Here is a 21503-nt window from a genome sequence, read left to right as displayed (position 1 = left end):
AAGCACAACCAGCCTTTGCCCAGTAGGAGAGCAGCAAACGCTGCAGCCCAGCTGATCTCGCTCCGCTCTCCCAGGCTTGAGAAAATGAATGGCTCCCGTGTGTTAGAGAATTCCAGCTCCATGGATGGCCAGGCGTGGTAAAGGCCATTCCAGATGTGAGGATGACCATACGATGCAACTGCTTGCAACAAGGGAAATGGACTGGTGATGCAGGCTCATTTCTGTTCATACACTCCCTTTTATCTCAGTCTTACTGCTCCCACTTGCTGGAAAGGAGTTGCTGTTTTAACACTACCTATCAGCCTAGGCTCAGAGAACTTTCCCAATAAAATACCTAGGTATACAGACTTTTTTACTGCAAGGGTGGTTGAACACTGGCACAGGTTGCCCAGAGAAGTTGTATAGTCTCTATCCTTGGAGATACTCAAAACTCAACTGGACAATACCCTGGATAACCTGCTCCAGCTGACTCTGCTCAAGCAGGGGTTGGGCCAGAGACCTCCAGAGGTGCCTCCAACCTCAGCTACATGGTTTGGGCTGTGAGTCTGTGAAGCCCAAAGTCTCTGCTGTTTGAAGCAGCTCCAGGCCAAAGAACAGAGTGATTTTTTTTTTTTTTCCCCTGTCAGTCATTAATGCCTTCAGCACTGAATGCCCTGAGGGAACACCATGTGCTCCCATTTACAGAGCAGGCTGTGAACAAGAGGTTCAAGAACAGGGCAGAGCCCAGAAGCAATACCCTCGCAGTGGGAGGGCAAAAAGGAAGGACACAGCCTGGCCTGATGGAGAATACTGCCCTCCTACAAGCCCAGCACCTGGGCAACCTAGCAGAGAGACCATCCTAAATGCCAGGTGGATTCCTCCTTCAGAAGGGAGCACCAAGGCAGGCAGCCTGCTCGGTCTGGAGGAGGCTGCCCACACCCCACCAGCCCCAGCCACAGAGCTGCGGACACAATACACACGGACACAGTTTGTAAACACGCCAGCTTGCAGCCCGTGCCCTCCCAAACCTTTTACAGCCACATAATGCAGCACATTTAAAGAAAATAAAGGTGGCAAAGACAAATGCTCCCACAGGAACGGGCTGTTCTTCACGGTTTTTCTATTAACAAAACTGGGTCAAGGCCATCAGCTGCCCGGTGTGGCCAAGTCCTTGGTTTGCTGTTCTGCAGCCAGCCGTTCAGGTTCAGCGTGCAGCTGCTGACCCGGCTCGTGGAGCTGGACCGGGATGTAAAGACCAGGCTGGGGACAGGCCGCTCTCCCATGGGGTGCTGTGCCAGGCTGCTCCTACAGCTGCTGTTCCTGGCAGTGACTACGTGGCTCCTGGTTGCTCCCAGAGCCAGAAGGTCTTTCCTAATGTTGCTCTCCTCTCCCTCCCGAGTAGGGGCCCTGCTCCCCCCGACCCAGCCACAGCACATTTCGGACTTACCCTGAACACCTCCGCGTGGTCCAGCCGTGACACCAGCACCAAGCTTTTGGGAGCAAACAGCTGCGCGGGTTGAACAGGAGACGATGGCTCCTCTTCCTCCTCCTCCCCTTCACCATTCCTGGGGTGGCTCTGAGGCTAGGGAGATACACAGCAGCCAAGTCCCAGGGTTAGGAAAAGGATGCTCTTCCCTCTCCCAAGCCCCTGATGCCAGGGTCTGGATTCCTCCGACAAAGAGAAAGCAGGAACCACTGGCCAAAGCCAAAGGTAGCCGGATGCCTCCCCACCAGTGCTGCTGACCACCTTCCCCAACCTGACCCCGGCAGCCTGCAGTACCTGTGTGCTCTCGACGGCCTCCCAGAAGGTGAAGCAGGCGCAGTAATGCCGCTCCGAGTTGATGTCGGTCAGCACAGCCACAAAGAAGGAGGGGGGGTTCCTCTCCGTGAAGAGCTGCCAGCCGCTGGGCTGGCAGAACTGCAAGAGAGGGCAGGGGATGGCAGTCAGAGGGGCTGACCTGCCCGCACCGCTGCCCCTCACTCCCCTGCATCACTTTGGCATCGGAAGCCAGGAGCTTTGGTGGGTTGGACGATGCAAAGCAAACCACCAGGTACCAACACCACCAGGTACAGGCTCCCAGGGACAGGGAGCTTGGTGTGGCAGCACATCACTGATAGATTATGTAGGGAAATGGCTGTGCCACCTTCCCCAGCACATGCTGCAGCCACCGTGGTCTGGGAGCAGGGAGAGCACTGGCCGGAGCCCCCCCCCCCATCTCCTCTGTGGGGGAAAACTTGACAGGCACCTTCCTCTCCTTTCCACAGGGACAGCAGGAGCAGCTTGGGACAGCCGGAGCAGCTTGGAGAAACCCAAGCTGGGAAGAAGGGTGACAGGACACCTTGGCCAAGCTGGGCACCCTCTGCCACCCTGCACCCGTCTTAGAGCCGCAGGAGCTCCCCCAGCACAGTGGCTGCGAGGAGCTGGGCTGTGCCGTGCGAGGTGGCTACCTGCAGCCAGCACCAAGCCTGCGAGGCTTGCCAAGGCTCTGCAAGGTCTCTGCAGCCCACCAAGGTGCCAGGCGACTGCACGCACAAACTCTGGGAAGGAAAGGCGACCCACACGCTGCCAGGGCTGGGGTGAGCTCCACGCAGGGCAGGGCTGGGCGTCCACACCGGGAGGCGGCACTCCTGACTTTGGGCAGGCAGCTGGAAAACACCCGGCCCAGGCCACACCAACACCGCACTTCAGGCAGCTCCAAACACCGTTTTACCGGTTTCTGGGGACTTTCCAAACACCCTCCCAGGGCTGGTGGGTAATTCCAGCCAGCAGCCCCAGGACTCCCCCTTGGTTTTGAAGTCTCAAGGGATTTTTCAATATTTCCTCAGCATCTGCATTTGGCTGGTGAGGAGCTGTGGAAAATTCCCGAGACTTTTTGGACCTCACTGAGAGCAGGACAGCTCGGCTCCTGGGGCCGCGGCCTGATGCACTCTGAAGATGCAACTTGAGCAAAACGGAGGATGAGAATAAGGCGGCAACAGGGCCAGGCTGGCAGAAAGGGCTGACGCTGCAAAGCTGCAGAAATCCCTGCTCCAGCCCAAACCCTTGCAAATCAAAGCTGTTTTCAACCTGGTGAAGTTTTCCAGCTATTCACCGTTCTCCATGCCCACTGCCGCACTCCACGTGCGTGCACACACTGCTGCACAGACCCAGACCCTCCTCCCCTGGGCAGCCCAGTGCAGCCACAGCTGTAAGAGCTGGGCATCAGCTGCAGTGCAAGAGCTTGGTTTTCTTCAGCTTCCCAGGTATGTCAGCGGGAAGGAGGCGAGGCAAAAGCACTCATGCAGCTGCATCCCAGACTCTGCCATGTATGTCCCTGTAAACCTGCGTCCCAGGGCCTTTCCTTCCTGGTGCCATTTTTAAACAAGGCTGCCTGCTGCCTGGCTCCCCTATCAGTCCGCAGGAGGAAAGTATGGCTCAGCAGCTATCAGGGTAAGTACGCAGCATCACTCTCCCAACCAGAGAGTTCCTCTGCTCACTGGGCTCCAAAACCAACTTGTAGCTCACCGCTCTGCGCAAACACTTCTTTGCAGAAATGATGAGACCAAAGCACACAAAGCTGCTGCACTCAAGGAATTTGCTGCTGGGTCCCACCCAGCACTTCCCAACTGCCGCATCCCAGTGCAAAGAGAGGGATGCACTCCATGACTGTGGTATCAAACCTTCCCTGCAGAGACAGGTGCGTACAAGCCAGATGTTGGGGGTCAAATGTGCTCATCCAGAGGCCTGAGAAATGGAACTCCAGATCCCCTGGACTGCTCCTCTACCAGGGAACCCCAGTAGGACATCAACATCATCACCACTGGTGGGCACAGGCTCTGCTCCGCTCCCCGGTCACGCTGCCTTCTGTGCCAAGGAACCTCAGCCTATTCCAGAGACAACTACGCGACCGCTAAATGGGCACATGGAAACGATGGCACGACACGAACGTGAACGCATTTCAGCCTCTTCACTCGGGGTTACACCTGCTCAGGCCAAGTCATGGCTCCGCCACCTTCTGCCCCCAAAGTATGAGCTCAGCGAGGACCACCAGAGCCCTCGGTCCTACCACGGGAGGTGCAGGAGGCTCCTGACACCCACCTGGGCTCCAAGCACCAAGTCACCTGGGACTCTTCCTCAGCCATGGGATAAGAAGTCAGCTTCCTAAAAACAGCACCTGCAGAGAGCACGAGTCACTTCAAACCACAGCAGGCGACACCTTGGATCAGGTCATGCCACTGGGGTACACAGATATGCCCCGGCTATGTCCCAGAGTCACCCGCAACACAGATTGATTGCACTCAAAGCTCCTCAGCCAGTTTATCCTCCTGAAGTCACCATAAAGCACCCACATGTTTGTAAAGCACCAGGCACACAGCTGTCTGACGTCCACAACTGCTGCCTCATTTCAAGCTAGATCCTCCAGGAAGGACAAACATCCTCCATGAAAGATGGGCATAGGTTGGCTGGTGATTAGAACAAGTATCCCCCAGAAGCAGTCCAACCGTGACCGATGGTGGTACCGTGGTGCTCTGCAACACTGAAGGTGCCACAGTTAGAGGAAGACAAAACTACGGCCCCCCACACTAAAGTAAAGATCTCTGTGGATCTGCATGGGCAAGAGGTGCCTCGCCCAAACTTGGATCTGCACCGGGAGGATGCTCACCCTGTATTTGTTTCCCCCACCACTTGAGCAGACCCATCACTCCCGGTGCTCTGCCCTCGGGTGCGGTACGACCCACTGCCCGCACGACCCAGCCGTGCCGATGCAGTGACAGCAGCGCGGTAACTTGGCTCACGCTGCCAGGGCTCCACACGGCGAGTGCTGCAGCGGCATCGGTCTGTCCTTACGGCCCATCTCAGCACTGCTGGGTGCCCACAGAGAACAAGAGTGAGCTGCAGACAGTCATAAGAGAAGAAAGTCTCGAATCTTACATGAGGGGGGCATTGATGGAAGCGACTGACCTGAAGGATGTACTGCAGCTCCCCTACAGACCAGCGCTGGTAGATGCCCCAGCCAGGCATCTAAGCCTCCAGCTAAGCCTCTCTGGAGCAACAGCCCTTCATTTATTTAGAAAGAAAGGCAGAGCTGCGCGCCGGGCTCTGCAGACACTGCCTAGAGCAGTTTTAGCAACAAAACCAACCTCTCATGACAACATGTGTGTGTGAGTGTGTCTGGCAAGCCTTGTTTTCCACAGCACTGCACAGATCAGCACTTGCTTTACCACCTTCTCTTCTTCCACCAGTTACATCACAGGCCTCTCCCAAGTTTGCAAGGATCTATTTTGCAAGGATCTAGCCTATGATGTCCCAAGACATCCTCCTGATCATTTATTTCCACCCTGGAAAGCTAAGGGAGGGCAACACGACCCTGTAGCAGAGCTGGCTGCCAGGCAGGAGGGATGACCCATGGAGCCACCAGGGACACTGGATAAAGAGCTGCCTGCTCCACTCCTGATCAAACCCACAGCAAAGCATGATGGCAGCTCTCCTCTCTCCAGAGCGTTGCCGAAACAGCCACTGGCTGCACAGGCTTGGCTGTCGGCTGCCAACCTCAGGTCCCTCTGTGCCAGAGGTGAAGAAAAGGTTTGTTGGTCAAGACAGATGCACTAGATGAGGCTCTGCTCAGCTACCATCACCTTACAAAAGCAAAGCAACAAAGGAAGCTTTTGTGCAAGCAGCAGAGTGTGTTACCATCCCCTGGAAGTGGAGACCTGTGGACCCTGCCCCACCAAGCCCACCCTACCCCAGGCCAGGGCCAAGATGCAGCATTCTCCTACAGGCACTTCTGCCCAAGCGTTCCCAGCAGCCAGGGAACAAACGTCATACAAACCTGGGCTCACCTTCACCAAACAAGGAGACTGAAGCTGCAAACACGCAGGCAATTACCTGCTGGTTGGAAAACAAAAGGATTTCACTGTTTTATCTCAGAGAGCAGCAGAAACCCTAACCACTCTCCAGTGCCCAGGCGCCAGGAGGGAACACTGGCATATGCTGGCTCAGGTGCCAGTGCGCGCTGGAAGAGGCGAAATGTGTCTGGAGGCTTGGACGTACCCAGACGACACAGTCTACAGTATGCAACAACCATCCACAAGTGGCCTTAAGACATGGGAAATACCATGCTGTGTTAAGCAAACCTGTAAGATTGCAGTACAGAAGGACTGTGGTGGGATCTGAAAGGCAGAGGAGGAATTGCACTAACCCTCGCCGGAGCAGAAGGAACCAACGGGCATAGCACACCACAGCACACACAGCCACCGGTTTTAGCAGGAATCTCCATTCCCACAACGTAACGCGCACCTCACTCGGTACCACCGCAGGCACTGCAACCAGTAACCCTTGGAAGCGAGAGCTGTTAGTCACAGCCCGAAGTGGGGATCTCTGCCGTGGTTTCACCTGCAGTAATAGTCCGGTTCTCCCAGTTGCCCCAGGGCCTGGAGATCCTGCTCCCCCAGTCTGCCTGCACCAGGCTGGCGAGGGCAGCCAGTACAACCCACCGTGGGCTCAAGGGCTGCCAGAGGAGATGGCTCTGGCCTGGGAGGGGAGGATGCTGCAACAGAGGAGACACATTCACATCCTGTGTCTCTCTCCAGACGAACTTCCACCCTTTAAAATGAGATATTTTTGTTTGGAACTGCCATCAGACGGCACGCAAGGGCAGAAGCTACAAATTCATGCTCCCTACACACACCAGAAAATCTTCTCCCCCAAAAAGCTGTTAAAAAGAAACATAGCAGTGACCGCAATGTAATGTACCACCCAAAACCCCCCACGGTGGGCTCCGTCTGATTTTCAGGAGCTGCCTTAGTGTCAGGCCTACGTGCTGCTCACCCAGGATGCCTCCTGACAGCTTGTGGGAAGCCTCGGAGCCACCCCTGGCTCCCAACAGGACGGGGCTCCAATTGTTTAAATTCCAGGGATTTTTTGGCTGGACGGTTTGACCCTTGGGAAAAAAGCAGCTTTCCACTTTCTTGGGACAGTTCCCAAGTCCCCTACAGACAACCAGGAAACACTAACCAGAAAAGTAATATATATTTTTGCCTCAGACAAAATAGCACAAAGAAGTCCAAAATTGTGCTGGAGTTACAGTTAGCACGCGATAGGAAGATGAACCGGCCACCACCGCTGATCCCAGTGACTCGCCACACTTGCTGGCGGGCACGTGGCACAACTTGTCGGCTGCAGCGGTAACTGCCAAAGCCAAGTGCCCAGGACAGGGCAGAGGGATGAGGACAGGATCAAAGATGCATCCAGCTCTGACACCCTCCGTTCCACAAGCTGGTTGCTCCTGGCCGGGTAAGAGGAGCATGCCAGCAGCTCTCCTTTGCAAGTGCCAGCAGAGTCCCTTGGTGATCGGTTAATCCTGACATGAGAGCTTTGGAGGGCACAGGACACAGGGTGTCTTGATCAGCCTCCAACAGCCACAGCTCATGTGGACATACTCTGGCACCAGCGCACACAAAGATGGAGATGACCACTGGCTCTGGACAAGGCCACGAAATGTGGGAGGCAGCTGAAAGCAGAACTGAGCCCGGACGGGCAACCAGGGGTGGCCGCAGATCCACCGCTCGGAAAACAAGCATTAAATAGCACAGGGAACTTGCCCAGGCCACGAAACGAGATGCCGGCTGGGCCACCACCCCTCTCAGCTACCCGGAGCCCTGCACGTGGACAGTGCAAGTCAGAGATCCCAACACGCAGTGCCCTGAGTGCCCATGACACACCTCCTCTAAGGAAATGAGCTCCCAAAGCCATCCCTCAGTTGGACTCGATGATCCTTATGGGTCTCTTCCAACTTGAGATATTCTATGATTCTATTCTATGATTCATCGAAGCCTTGGGGAAGCACAGGGACCTGGAACGCCCTTTGCTACGCCAGGTACTCAGGACTCCCTCGCCGAAAAAATCCCTCGTCAGGGATGCACAAATGCCCTTTGGCGAGTCCTGCTGGCGGGTGACCCAGGCTGGGGCCATCCGAACAGGGAGGTGCAATCCCTCTGCGCATACCTACGGGGGCAGAAAGGGCTGGCCGCTCCCAGCTCCTCCGCTCCAGGGGAGGACGGGGGCTTTCGGCTAGCCGGCATCCCTGCACCAACCATCACACACTGGCCTTGCGGGCACCGACACCTCCCAGTGCAGCAAAGGTACTTGCAAGGCCTCGAGGAGCAGCATGAGGACAGTCCCAGCGCCGTGAGGCCTGCAAGGCAGTGAAGGAACCTCTGAAGTCTCGTCTTGTCTTCAGGTTTTGCACTGCAGTTGGAAACTGGGAAGGACGGCAGTGGGGGAGGAGGAGAGCAGCTCAGAAGGGGACTCAGTTTAAGGGTGAAAAGGGGTCTGGACAGCCGGCAGCCCAACCCACTTGCTTTGGCTGGCAGCAGAGCACCAGCTCCTCTCCTTCAGAGCTCCTCAGCAGCAGCACCAATGCAGCAGGGAGGATTTGAGAAGAACTTCTACTCAAATTTAGCAACCGAGGAGAACAATCCCATTATCCTTGATTAGTCAAAAGCTGGTTTGTGAAGAACCCACGCAGTGCCAAATTAGACGGGGTGTGTCACTTTATGGGTATGACCCAGCAATGATTGCAACCTCAAAGGACTCACAACAGCAGGCGAATGTGTCCGGAGGGCTGGGGAAGGGATCCAGAGCCCAGCAACCCTCCTCGCCGGGCAGAGCAAACAGAGCACACCCAGGCCTGCCGGAGGGTGAGCTGCTGCCGATACCGCTGGCCCGAGGAGGGGAGCGGTTTGCTTGGCAAAGCACTTGGGAGAGGCCTGATAATGGCACTGACGCTGCATCCGTGCAGCTCCTCTAGGAAGCATTCCAGCATCCCGAGTAGCTGATCCCAGAGGAGGAGGGGGAGCAAAGTGGCAAGGAGAGGAGCCAGCCCCCAGCAGGGCGTGCAGCAGCAACCGCCTCTGGACAGCTCTGCCGTGGCCCAGCTGGGAGGCAGTGTGCTGGATCCCGCAGTTTTACGGAGCTGGAGCTGCGTCAGGGGACAGGTGGGAACCCCTCTCTCGTGGGCTCCCCTGGTCAGACCCAGCAGTGCCCAGCGAGATGTGCGTACACAGTGCCATGGTGTCACCTGCCCCACACGCCGGTCACGCTTCCCCAGGGTCCCAGTGCTGAGGGACAGCACACTCACCAGCTCGATGCCTTGGGGAAAGGGGTTGTCTTCCCAGTCCTTCTCCGGGAAACGCTGGAGTATCTGTCCCTGTCCATCCCCACTCCCTGCAGAGACAAGAGGGGGATTAGAGGGCAGGCAGCAGGTACACAGCCGGCATTTCAGCCTCTGGTAACACCAGGCTGGAAGCAACACCAGCACACTCCAGCACTGTGTCAGCCCTCCATGGACATGGGCAGCACAGAACAGACCCCGGCCCCTTCCACAAACACAGCTGTATGGCAGGACTGCCCCTACCACAGGGAAAAGCAGCAATTTTAATAGAGTAGTGAGCAAACAACTCATAAACTCTTTATCTAAAGGTGCGTAACAGGTACAGCAGAAGTGTGGCAGATCTCTGGTCAAGTTTAAGTTTCCTTCCTTGTGTTGTTAACACAAGATCATACATACAGCTTTTGAACTGTAATTCACTGCTCATTATCTACAACCTGGCACTTGACGTTTTCCCCGAACAATGGCATCATGCCACCCAGTTTTACTCTCAAGTTACCCTGGAGCTGCCACTTCCCTGTGGCTTTACGGCACCTGAAGCCTGCCCTGCTACTGGAAGGAGCGCACCCCCACCACACCTGTCCACCAGCCCACACCAACCCAAATAAAAAAAACCTGTGCTTCACCCAGATCATGCCCTGAACTAGCTGGCCAGGCAAGCATGGAAACTGGCACACCAGGGAGCAGGCCAGCTCTTCTGCTGGCAGACAGCTCTTGGGATAGCCTGAAGCAGCTGAAACTCAGGTAGCTCCTGCTACATTCACAGAGCCTGCAAGGCTGGGGAAGCTGCTTCTACGCTGGCCACATCCTGTCAGTGATGAAGCTGCTCGCAGTAAAATCCTGCTCCAGTGGATCAAGCTGGAGTCTGGGAATAAGAAATCCTGAGAAGGATTTTGCTCCTACCACAGGCTAGGCACAGCCACAAAGGCAGGCAGCACCTGTAAAGTGGCACCATCTCGGTCCCTTGCAGAGCTGCTGAGAGATTACTGCATCCACTGCATCGTCCCAGGGGACGACTGCCTCTCTTGTCCCTTACAGTAATGCCTGCTGCCTTCAGGCCTACCTCCGGCACAGCTGGATTTTGGCCCCAGGACTGCTGATGGGGCCAGGTAACAGGAGGAGCCTCACCAGAAGGCGTGCACCACGGAAGGACTATTTCTGGCACCTAGACCTGTTTCCACTGCTCCACTTACCACCAGCCAGCCACAGCTGAATTTAGCAGAACAAGGCATCAGAAAAGACACTACTTATAGTCTGAGGACCAAAAAGGAAAGGTCAGCACCAAGCTGTGAAGAAAATAGCATCGAGCGTCAGGTTAACCAAATCTCCCACCCCGTGCTCAGACACCACCTTCCCCTCCAGACAGGTCCCAGGCGCCGCCGACAGCATCAGTCACTGCAAGGTGCTCAGGCCAAACGTGTTGAGTAAGACCTGCCTCCTCTGAGCACAAACGACCCGACTCAAGCTTCACAGACAGGAAAAACCCTTTTAGACACACACGTCAGAATTACAGCTCTCCGACAGCCTGCACCCGGCGAGCTCTCTCAGACCCGTGCCCTCCTTGACGGCTTCCTCTAGCAGCCTTGCCACAAGTGCATGTGTCTTCACTCGCACTCTCTTCATCACAAGGGAAACAGACACAAGATCATCCTCAATGCAAATGTAAAAAACACTCCAGGTGTTGTTTAGAACAAGGGGAACTTGACCCCCTGGGTTTTCTCAAAGCCAAGTGCTGCCATGTTATTTAGCGATCCGTGGACTACATAAATCCTGATTTTAGCAACTGGCATTAATAAGCAGCCTGACTTACAAATTCTGGCCAGCCAAGCCACCCAGCACTTTCCTCAGCTACTCCACAGGTAGCCTGATCCTTGCCTTCCTACTTCCCATCATTCAACACACACAGTGTCCGAGCCACTCGCCGGCCGTATCAGGCTGTCCGATCAGCGCATCCCTTCCTGTGGAGGGGAGCTGGACCAGCCCCACCGATTCTTCTGCTGTCCCCAGCTGAGATGCCTGGGAAAGCACGTGTGCCTGCAAACGTCGGCATTAACGCAGCTGCTTTGCTTTGCGTCTTCCTTCCTGCCTCCTCCTGCCGCTCCGTTGCAAAAAGGCCGGCACGACTTAAGGTGACACCTGGTCACTGTTCCTGGGGCAGCCTGTTACAGTCTGAATTAGTGTTAAGCTATATTTGGAAGTTTATGAGATGTTATCATCATACAGGAAATTCTAAATAAGCAAAAAGTTAAATACTCAGCTGACACAACAGAACCAGATGACCTTAACTCTCAGGCAGGCCAGCAGCGGTGAGCACTGGCACGCTGGGGACTCTCCGGGAACGGCTGGTTCTCAGTCCAGTGGGGTCATGGCCAAGTAAGAGACAGCCCTCTGCTTCCCTCGCACTTGGTGGGTCACTTGTCTCTTAAGTGACGTGACAAGAGGAGCTCGGAACGAATGTCCTGGAAAAAGACTAAGCCAAGACTCCATCTCCTGGGCCCCAGGGCCATGTTTCCAGAGTGTTTCCAGTCCCCTGCAGAGAGGTGCCCACCTTTCCTGGAAAATTCACCCAGCAACTGCCTACCAGCTTGCAGGAAAACAGCTGCAGGCTGGCGCTGCCATACAGCATGGGGCACAGCAGCCAGTGCTCCCACTCCAGGGAAGATGCAGGGTCAGGCCAATGGGGAACCCAACTGTGCAGCAGCTTCTCCAGCTGCTCCAGGAGCTGGACCTTCTCTGTGGAGCATGCTGCAATGATGGGAGCGAGGAGAGTCACAGGCGAAGTGAATTTTCATGTGTTTTTTAGGCAAAGGATCTTGTTTGGAACAAGTCCTTTTCCAACACTCACACCTGAAGCCCTCTGCTCTCAGGTTACTGAAAGCACAGGAGGGTGTTTCACCAAGCAACACGGTACAACCAGTACAGTCAGTCTCAAGAAATCAGCCCTCCTGCAGGCTCAGGCACGACTCCCACACCCCTGAACCTCGAAAATTCAGTATGATATAATACAGGGAAACACAAAGCTCACAAGTCCTCAACCCATGAGCAAGAGGTGCTTCAGCCTTCCTTCACCCCAGCTTCCAGCAGGGAGGCTGGGTTGTTGTCTAGCTCTGCTGGGAGAGAGGGGGGGGAACATTTCAAACACAGAAATGTTTTGCCAGCTCACCCCAGGTACAGGGAGATGGACCTCACCTTCATCGTTGCTTTGAATTGTCGTTAGCAGAGGCTTCCAAGAGCTGCTCTGTATCTCAAAGGAGAAATTATTTTTAAAATTCACCTGTTTTAAAGCATCATAAAACACTTTATGCTACAAAGCACTGACCATAGTTACTGAGGTGGCTTCCTGCAAAACAGTATTAAGCCACAAGGCACAAAGCCATGAAACGCAACCTAAAAGGGGACCTGAAGCTTCTGCCAAGAGCAATTACTGCTGAGATCTGTGGTAAGCGATGCAACATACCCAAACCATGCCTGCAAGCCTGCTCCGTCACATGCAAATCAGGCACCAGCCCTGGACTATGGAGCAGGTCGCTAATGATGCTCTTGGAACGAGCAACAACCCACGTAGCCCTCACAGGGCTGTGAGCAGTACCAAACAGTGGTTGGGCAACTACACCACAAGGAGTAGGAGCTATTGCATCAACCAGTGTTATGGCATGACAAACCTGCCAGCACATCCCTCAGCAACGCTCCACTCTACCTGCAAAGCAAGGTGGTAGCTGCTGGCATGATGGCATGGGAGCGCAGCTGCCAAGTGCTGGCCAGCAAGAAACAGGGCACTGCATGGCATCGGGAAGAAAACAAGCACTCTCTCTAGAGAAGCCCCAGGCAAGAGATTCTCACCCAAAATGTGCAGGCTGTATTTATTACAAACCAGCACCTGACTACCCAGGATGGCTGGAATTAAAAAACAAACCCACTACATTCGGCTGCTGCGACAAACTGTGATGAGATCAGGTCAAGAACGATGTGATGTGCAGAGTGAGATCCAGGAGGCTCTGGCCGGCTCCATGCTCCCCCTCTGCAGCTTTCCAGGGTGACAGGAAAGCACATCCTCACTGCAGTCCAAAGCTGAACCCAAGCCAGATCATGCTTCAGCACCTGGCTGCGTGATGCCTGCGACAAGAAAGCAAAGGCAGGAAGCTCGCCCAGTTCACGCCTGCCCAGCAAACAGCAAAGGTCTGCCAGGAATGAGAGAGCAAGCGGTCCAAGGCTGCAATCTCTGCAAAGCTTTGACAGGCATCGACAGCTCACTGGGCCATGCCTAGCTGCTCAGCTACAGGCTGCGCTTCAGACTGGCAGGCAGACAGCTTGTCGTGGGACAGAGTGCTGCAAACGCACAGCAGCACGCGGTGATGGCACAGGAACTGCAGGCTGCTCTGCAGGCAACCCTGATGTCCCACACCCCAAGTCACAAAACTATCAAACCACATGTGATAAACTACTGTAGTTCTTCTAGGCATCATGGAGAGCTACATCACCCCTCCCCATACCTCCACTCCTCTTTCTCCGCATGATGGAATTCACTTTTTAGTAAAAAATAATTCAACAGCTTAAAGAGAGAAAGGGAAAAAGCCCACACAATTTCAGTCAGTAACTTCCAGCTCTCCCAAAGCAGAGATGAACTGGAGACAAGCTGCAGCCACAATCGCTGCTGGAAGACATCTCAGCAGGACCCTGCCCTGGCCAGAGGAGACCCATCCTCACAGGGACGGACACCTGCCTACAGCCCAACGGCTCCCGCCAAGCTCTCAGAGCTGCATGGTTCTCCTCTCAAGCACGCCAACCAGGAAATACAATTTTATTTTTCACGCTAATGTCCCCACCTGCTGTTTCGCTTTCAGATATAACCATTACAGGCCAAGTCATCACTGGCTCTTATTTCCCCTGCTCTGCCTGTCATGCCTCACCCCAACAAACCAGTTTCAGAGGCAGGCTCCAGACAAAACCCCTTCTCCGTCTCATTTCTTTCATTCTCAGTACAAGAGAAGCACCTTTGAGATCTTCCCTAGTTGTGTGATCTTCACATCTTGGCTTCTGTGTTCATCCCGCTGGCCTCAAAATGTCCTACAAGAAGACTTCTATCATGCTGACCTGATGAAAAAGGCAGGACTACCACTTGACGCCCAGTTAACAGGAGTGCTAACACCTGCAGGAGCAGAGAAGGTGGAAAATTCTAGCCCACGAACATCAGCTCTTCCTTCCCAGAGGGCAGGGAGAAGCTTTGGGGGATATATAAAACAACAGAGAGAGAGAGAATAAGGCAGCAATAGGGATTCAGAACTGAGCCCAGCAAGCCATCCTCAGCCCAGAGACTGAAGTCCTCCCCCCATCCCACCAAACCCACCGCACCGGCGGGCACAGCAGCCCCAGAACAACACAACAAGTGTCTGCTCGGAGGACAATGACTGCACTGTTCCCTCATTACATATTTATGAAAGGAGCACGAAGAATGGCTTTTTTATGGAGGAAAACAAAAGGGCTGTGTGCGGGGCTGGTGGGGCCAGGGCTGCCCCGCTCCTCCCGGCCACCATGGCAGCCCCACGTCTGCCACCGTCCTGGGTGCCCCAAGCCCTCCCGTGGGGAAAGCCCACCTGCCCCAAACCAACCGAGCAGACTGCCCTCGTCCCCACACCCCGGCCACGGGCAATGTCCCCCTGGCACAGGAGGAGGTGCCCCTGGCAGCACCGCGGCATGCCATCCACCCGTGCGGACGCCCCGGGGAGAGGAGTCATTTTGCTGCCACGTGTATATGAAGTGGCACTTACTGGATACCCACTGTCCCCGTCAGCTCCCCCTAGATGACCAAGTCCCTGCTGCAGGCACGGCCGCCTTTTCTGTCTGCACAGGGTGGGGGCCAGCAAGCCAGAGGAGTAAATATTCCAGACAAATAAATAATCCACACGTTCTCCTTCGCTTCATGTTTTAGTGCAACTTCACAGAAGAAGAAACTTGGGAAGAAACAAAGCTCGACCCTTTCCCAGACTGCAGGAACACCAGATGCCTGTGCAGCAGCCAAATCACTGGCACCTTGCTCATGGCCACGGATCGGAGCCAGATTTGAACCAGATACAGAAAGCACACCGGGCAGCAAGTCTGCAGGACAACAGCAGGATTTAAGGCAAAAGTCTCTACAAAGACACAAAGTTGCACCCAGAACACCAATTCCTGTCCTGAGTAAATTTAAAAAAAAAAAAAAAAAAAAAAAAAAAGGGGGGGAAAAATGAACTCATTCTGTGTTTAATGATCGCCTTGGTGATGTTTGAGGGCATGTTTGACTCTCTGTAAACACAAGATGATAATGATCAGAAGGACAAACAGTTTGGGATGGGACCAAATGCAGAACTGGGTGGTGAAGCAAACTGTCTACATGCAACTCTGATCAAAACACGACCAACTCGTTGTTGGGAAACTTCCTTACAACGATGGACCACCTCCGAAAGGCAGGCAAAATACTCCATTCTTGGGTCACTCGCTCCCAGATAAAACATCCTCAAGAAGAGTCAGTGGGAACATCGCTGCCCAGCTGGTGTGGGGTGGTGAATACCTGCTCATGTTTTCCCAGCACAGCACTTCCACTGAACGTCATGACTCTCGGAAGTTCTTCTGGATGAGCCGCTTAGTAATGAGATGTTTATAGGAGAGCTAAAATTAAAGCCTGTGAAGAACTGGACGGCGTTGCTCTCCCTTACAGAGCTCTTCACCATTCTATTTTCACACCATTCCTTCCCCGGGCCCCCGCTCCCGTCCCCGAGCTGTCATTACCTTCCTCAAACCTGTTCTTACTCACTCTCAAATTAAGGCTGAGAAGTGTCGGCAAGACACCCCATCTCCCCCCCCGGCTGGCGGGTGCACGGCACCGGCCCGGCAAGCAGGCAGCCCAGGGGCAGCTGGGGACCCAACCTCCGCGCCGGGGCAGCACCAGGACCTGTGAGGTGCAGACTCGATGGGGTCAGGCATGCCGGCAAACCCTTGCGGGGCAAGGAGACGCGGCTGGAAAACCCCGGGAGCCACCACGGGCCTGCGGGGACGTGGTCACTCTCCTGCCACTCTGGCTCCCTGTCGAAAGGTCCGCTCAGATCTCCCAACAAGGTGGAGGCCACTGCTCTTGCCCAAGCACGGTGCTTTCAGGATGACACTCAGTTGCCCCAACACATGCCCCAGAGTAAACAGCTGAACAGGTCAGGAAAGATCCCGGGATCCAGGACCGGTCCAGCAAAGGAGGGAGCAGCTCGGCAGGACCTCCTGTTCAGCAGGAAATAAATCGTCCTGGGCAGGGAGCTGGAGAGAAAGATTTACTACCATCTATGAAACAAACCGCAGATTTGGAGACTAGGCACGGTACATGCTGATATGGAGCTTTGCTCCTTTGTAAAGCTTTACTGTTCCTTGAGCAGATGCCAAGAGGAGAGCTCTATTTATCTTTAGAAACATTAAGGCATAAGAGGAAGTAATTAAAAAAAAAAAAAAAATCCGTCTGTTTCCGAGAGCTCGTCCCAGGAAAGTGCTGCTTGGGGCCCAGAGGGTTACTGGCAGGGAGACAGAGATAAGCGTTTTACAGCTGCCTACCACTTGTTCACCCATAGCCATTTCTGGAAATGCTCCCTGCCAGTACGTAACAGGAAGCCTTCATAAATACCTCGGGCTTGACACAACCAGCAGAGCCTCCATGCAAACGTAGGGCCCCCAGCCTCCCCCAAACCACCACGCACACCGTGCCTCGCTCACCACCGGCTGCTGGAGAGAGCACCCGCTCCCCCCAGCCTGCACCCGGACCCAGAGGTCTCTTCGGAGGAGCCCTCCACAAAAACGGTCCCGAGCCACGACAGCGCAGGAACTGCTTTAAGGCACAAACATGCTGCAAAATCAAGAGCTGCAATGTGACAGTGCCAGCTGCTTGGATGGAGAAGGCAAGATAGCTGTCCGGGGGTTCCTCCAAACCCAGAGGGACCAGGAGTGACGCGGAGCTACGGAAGATGCTGGGAGAAGCATCCTCTACCCAGTGCCACCAACTGAAAACACTCGTGTCAGCTTTGGCTTTTATTCTCTCTTGAGGGAGGAACTGGCTCCCAACAGCAGGTCCTTGCTGTTCAAGCTGTGTGCTCCACCTGAAGCATGGAGGTGATGGCCTCATACCCTGAGGCACAGGGTGACCAGACACAGATTCCCTATCCCGCTCCTGGAAACACTGCAAGGCTCTCCCTTAATCTAACCTCACTGAAAATAACTTTGCCCAGCTTATACTTTGCAGGCTGGTTAGATTTGCAACTGAATTTCCAAATCTCTACAAACCACAACTTGAAAGCCACCATTTTAGCAAAAGTTTCTGGAGAATCCAGTTTGCCAAAAAGCAAGACAAAGTTGTATCCCAGCCCTGCCCAGGGCTCCACTTGTGCTGCAGAGGGAATTCCCCACCCAGCAGGAACTCTCCAACCCCAAGTGTCTGCAAATGTCTCTCTGGAAGGGCCGGGAGCAGCAGCAAAGCATCAGACCTTACCCAGGGGCCTGCAGAGGACTCACGGTCCTCAACCAGAAGAAAGAAACACTTCCCAACCCTGCCTGCTCCACTCCGGCACCCTCCATTCACCGCAGCCTTACTGAGATGGAAATAGTGGTCCCTAGTGCAAGCAAAGCACTCCCAATGATGAGACCACCCGACACAGGGCATCCTACAAATTAAGATTCACTCGTCCAAAAAACTAGAAAAAAAAAAAATCATGGTTCTCAATGTCCCACAACTGTCATCGGGCATTTGAAGACTGTCTCAAGTACCACCTCCTCAATGGAGCATCCTCAGAGCAGGAGACCACTGCTGGAACAGGCTCAAGTTGTTTGCTGATGAGGGGTTGGTGATGCTGCACACAGATCAAATGCTGAGCACGCCAGTGCTCCTCCAGCTTTGGGGCTGTGAGATACTGGGCACCACTAAGCAGCTGGAGGGACAATAAAGGACAGCAGGGACAGTTTTGGAAAGCACCTTTACCTTGGCAATGAGCACGTTTGTGGGCCTCCAACATCCTTCTCGTGCAGGGCGAGCCTCACTGCTTTGGGTGCCCCCCCAGCACTGCCTTGCAGATATTCAAGGTGGAGAAAGGTTTCAGAGCAGCGTGGAGAGGAGAGCGAGGCACAGCTGCTGGGAGCCAGTTACAGCTTCAGCCAGGGTGGTACAGGGACATGGGGGCTTTGGAAGGGAGAAATTTCTCTTCTCCAATTATCTACCATAATAGGTATTTTCAGTGCAGAACAACTGATATTTGGGGAATACAAATCTCATGGTTTACTCGTGCTCCTGATCAAACACTCCACGATCCACTTCAGAGCAGAGCTGCTCTCCCTGCTGCCCCTCAAGGCATGCACAAACTAAAAGGACAACTGAGCTGGGGCTGCAGCAGGGGACCCTGTCTGATCAAAAACTACACCCGCTCTAAGTGGGAATCGTTAAGAAATCCACTAACAAGCCTTGTTAATGCAGCATTAAGTTCGACCCTCGCCCTTCCCCGGCACAGAGCAGTGCAAACTCAGAAAGCAGAAGCGACAGTACATGCCAGTGTCACCTTACTTACCTTTTTTTACCCTGCTTCCTCCTTGCCCTGGACAGGCTGAGGGTGCCATGCTCGATGCTCAATGCTGAAGAGCAGGCGTAGCTGCCAGACGAGCTCAGCGGAGCTGCAAGGGCTGCTCAGTGGTGCAGGATGCTCCATCCATCCCCTTCCCTGCCCTCCCCGGCGCCCGCAGAGCAAGCAGCAAAGCACATCAGCACTCCTGCCCACATGCCTCATCGTGGAAGCTGTGGCACTAAGTTGCAGTACAGGAGCAGCATGAGAGTCAAAATAGGTCATAAAAGGCTGTGTTAGACATACTGCTGCAGTCTGGAGGTGAAGGGGCTGTACGGCCCAGTAGATGCAGGGTTACTTATATGCAGTAGGCCCAAAATGTGAGCATCTCCTTTCCAACGCAGAATAAGCAACAAGAAAATTTTTAGACTGACGTGGTGCCAGCATGCACGGCTCCTGAGCACACCAGTGTTTAAGGTATAATGGGTCGTAATGCAAGAGGAGACCTCACTGCGTATAACCTAATTCAGTCCTTCCATGTTTTCCACAACACACACACTTTATAAAGCCCCGTGTCTGAAATGGTATCAGATCCCACAATTAACCAAAGGTTTTTCTGAGGAACCAACATGGTGTCTGGATGCACCCCAGGGCTCAGGGTGAGCCAAAAGCCAGGCAGCACCCTTGGCTGCAACCACATCCCCGGCTCAGCCAGAAAGCAGGCTCATGGCACGGGACGTGCCCATCATCAGCCCCACAGCCCAGACTTTCTTTCTGCAGCAAGAATAACACCTTGCTGGGCTAAATGGGACAGCACCAAGAGCCGCAGCTAGTGCAGCACCCAGGGGGGACACTGCTGCTCAAATCCTCCCGGGAGGAGAGGACCCAGTGCCCATCAGGAGCTCTGCGCTAGAAAGCGACTGCGTCTGCATGGAGGGACAGAGCTGGTTTTCCCTGCCCCAATTTTAACATCCCTTCCTCTTTGCCACCGTCAGGCAGGGACAGAGCTCCCAGCCGGTCAGCCCGACCACAGCCAGCGCAGCCGTCCCGCCATGCGCCACCACGGTAATCCCCGGCCGTCACGCGTGGGCACAGAGCAAATAGCGCGGCCCACACATGGCTCTGCGGGCACACGGCGAGCTGCTAAAAGTGTTTTGGGGAGGAACCTGTTCTATTTTTACCTGATGCCAAATTCCAGTTATTTCCCAGGGGAGCTATTAGCCAGCTCCACTGGCACCCTGTCCCGATAATTACAGGGCCACGCCACCAACATTTACCCAAGGCCTAAAAACAGCACGTGCTGTGACGACGGCTCCTCCTGCCCCGCCACAGCCCAGCAGTGCCAGCGGGGACCCACTGGTCCCTCCAGAAACCCGCTCTGGCCGTGCGGACAGGACACGGCAGCTGGGCGTACCCCAGCTCATGGAGCAGCCGTGGGGATACGCTGCACCTCCGCAGCCCGCCATCATTTTCAGTCTTAAGCTTTGGGACCTTACAGCCCCGCTGGCAGCGTGGGCTTTCCAGCGCTCCAGCCCACTGCGTCCAGAGACCTCAGGAAGAATCGCAGAAAGCAGCGTATTCACCTCAAAAACCGCACGGGAGCTGTACATATCCCAAAACGCAGCACAGCGTTGCTGAGCCATGTGGGGCATTGACAGACGTGCTGACTTGCCAGGTCCTCAGCCCGGAATCACAGCAACAGGGCATCGAAGTGCATCTCTTGCAGGAGTAATCCAGCACTGGACAGCAAATTTGAAGTTTTAACAAAGGAGTGTCCAAGCACTTCAGCACGATTCAAAACTCAGTGTTAGACACCCTGTAGTCACATTTGTGATGAACACTACGGCGCAGACACTACAGCTTTCCCACCCATCACGAGAGTCCCAGCCTGCACATTCGACTGAGCTCTGTTTGCTTTCCACCCTCACTGCCAAGGTCCCTCGCACAGGGCTGCATCCCTGGCCGTGCCCTCCCCGGCAGGAGCGAGCACAGCTCCATCACCAGCTCTGGCATGATGCAGCCCTGAGGATCCCGCTGCATCTCCTCACGCCTGCAAACCCACACCACCCTGAAGCCAGAACCTGACGGACAGCGGTGCCCAAACACCTGCGGGATGGCTCTGGACCGTCTGAGCCCATCTACAGTCTGCCTCAGTGCGATCCTAAACCTGGAACAGCCCGCGCCTCCTGAAATCCTCCAAGAATCCCTACGTGCCGCCCAGGAACCTCAGGCACAGCACTGGCACGCGCAGCCCATGACCTGCCCCGGGGCCCTGCATCTCCTCCTGCCACCATGGAAACAACCACCGAAACCACCCTCCTGCTGCAGCCACCGCCGGCGGTGTTCGGCTCACGCCATCCAGCGTCACGGGGATCAGGAGCTATGTGAGAACAGGGCAGCTGAGTGCTGTGGGCCGGAAAAATAATGCTGCCGGGAAGCTGCTGGAAGGAAAACTCCCCTTGCAGGCAAGAGGCAGCAGGAACAGCAACGTAACCAGTGAGAGCAAATAGCCCTCGCATCACGCTGAACCCCCTTCGAGGCACGCTGCAGGCAACGATTGATGGGGTGAGGGCAGGGAAGGCAGGAGCTGCCCTGACCCCCCATCAGCTACCCCTGCTCAGCGAGGGCAGCCTGCCACACACACTGGTAAGTGCAGGAGGGGACGGACACACGCCCCTTGACGTCTCACCTGCCCGCGGCACTGCCCACGCTGTCCCCAGCCCTGCCCGACAGAGGCTGCAAGCTCCCGCACACAAAGTGAAGGGAAAGAGCAGCTCCTCTCCCCCCAGGCCCAGCAGGCACTGCTCACTCTCCTCACCAAGAG

At 55.0% G+C, this 21503-nt stretch overlaps 1 protein-coding gene across 6 annotated transcripts in view; it reads right to left on the bottom strand.

The window, feature by feature from the left end:
- Positions 1 to 21503, bottom strand: part of SBF1 (SET binding factor 1) — an 85365-nt gene that overhangs the window by 31424 nt on the left and 32438 nt on the right. For all 6 annotated transcript variants that reach the window (XM_069801427.1, XM_069801429.1, XM_069801430.1 and 3 more), the window contains exons 2-4: positions 9099 to 9184; positions 1760 to 1897; positions 1427 to 1561 (exon numbers count right to left, since the gene is read on the bottom strand). In XM_069801427.1, coding sequence (XP_069657528.1) covers positions 1427 to 1561; positions 1760 to 1897; positions 9099 to 9184 — 359 coding nt within the window. The remainder of the gene's footprint in view (positions 1 to 1426; positions 1562 to 1759; positions 1898 to 9098; positions 9185 to 21503) is intronic.

The sequence above is a fragment of the Haliaeetus albicilla genome, chromosome 14 (genome assembly GCF_947461875.1).
Source record: "Haliaeetus albicilla chromosome 14, bHalAlb1.1, whole genome shotgun sequence".
Lineage (NCBI taxonomy): Eukaryota > Metazoa > Chordata > Aves > Accipitriformes > Accipitridae > Haliaeetus > Haliaeetus albicilla.
This window is presented reverse-complemented; position numbering and strand designations above follow the sequence as displayed.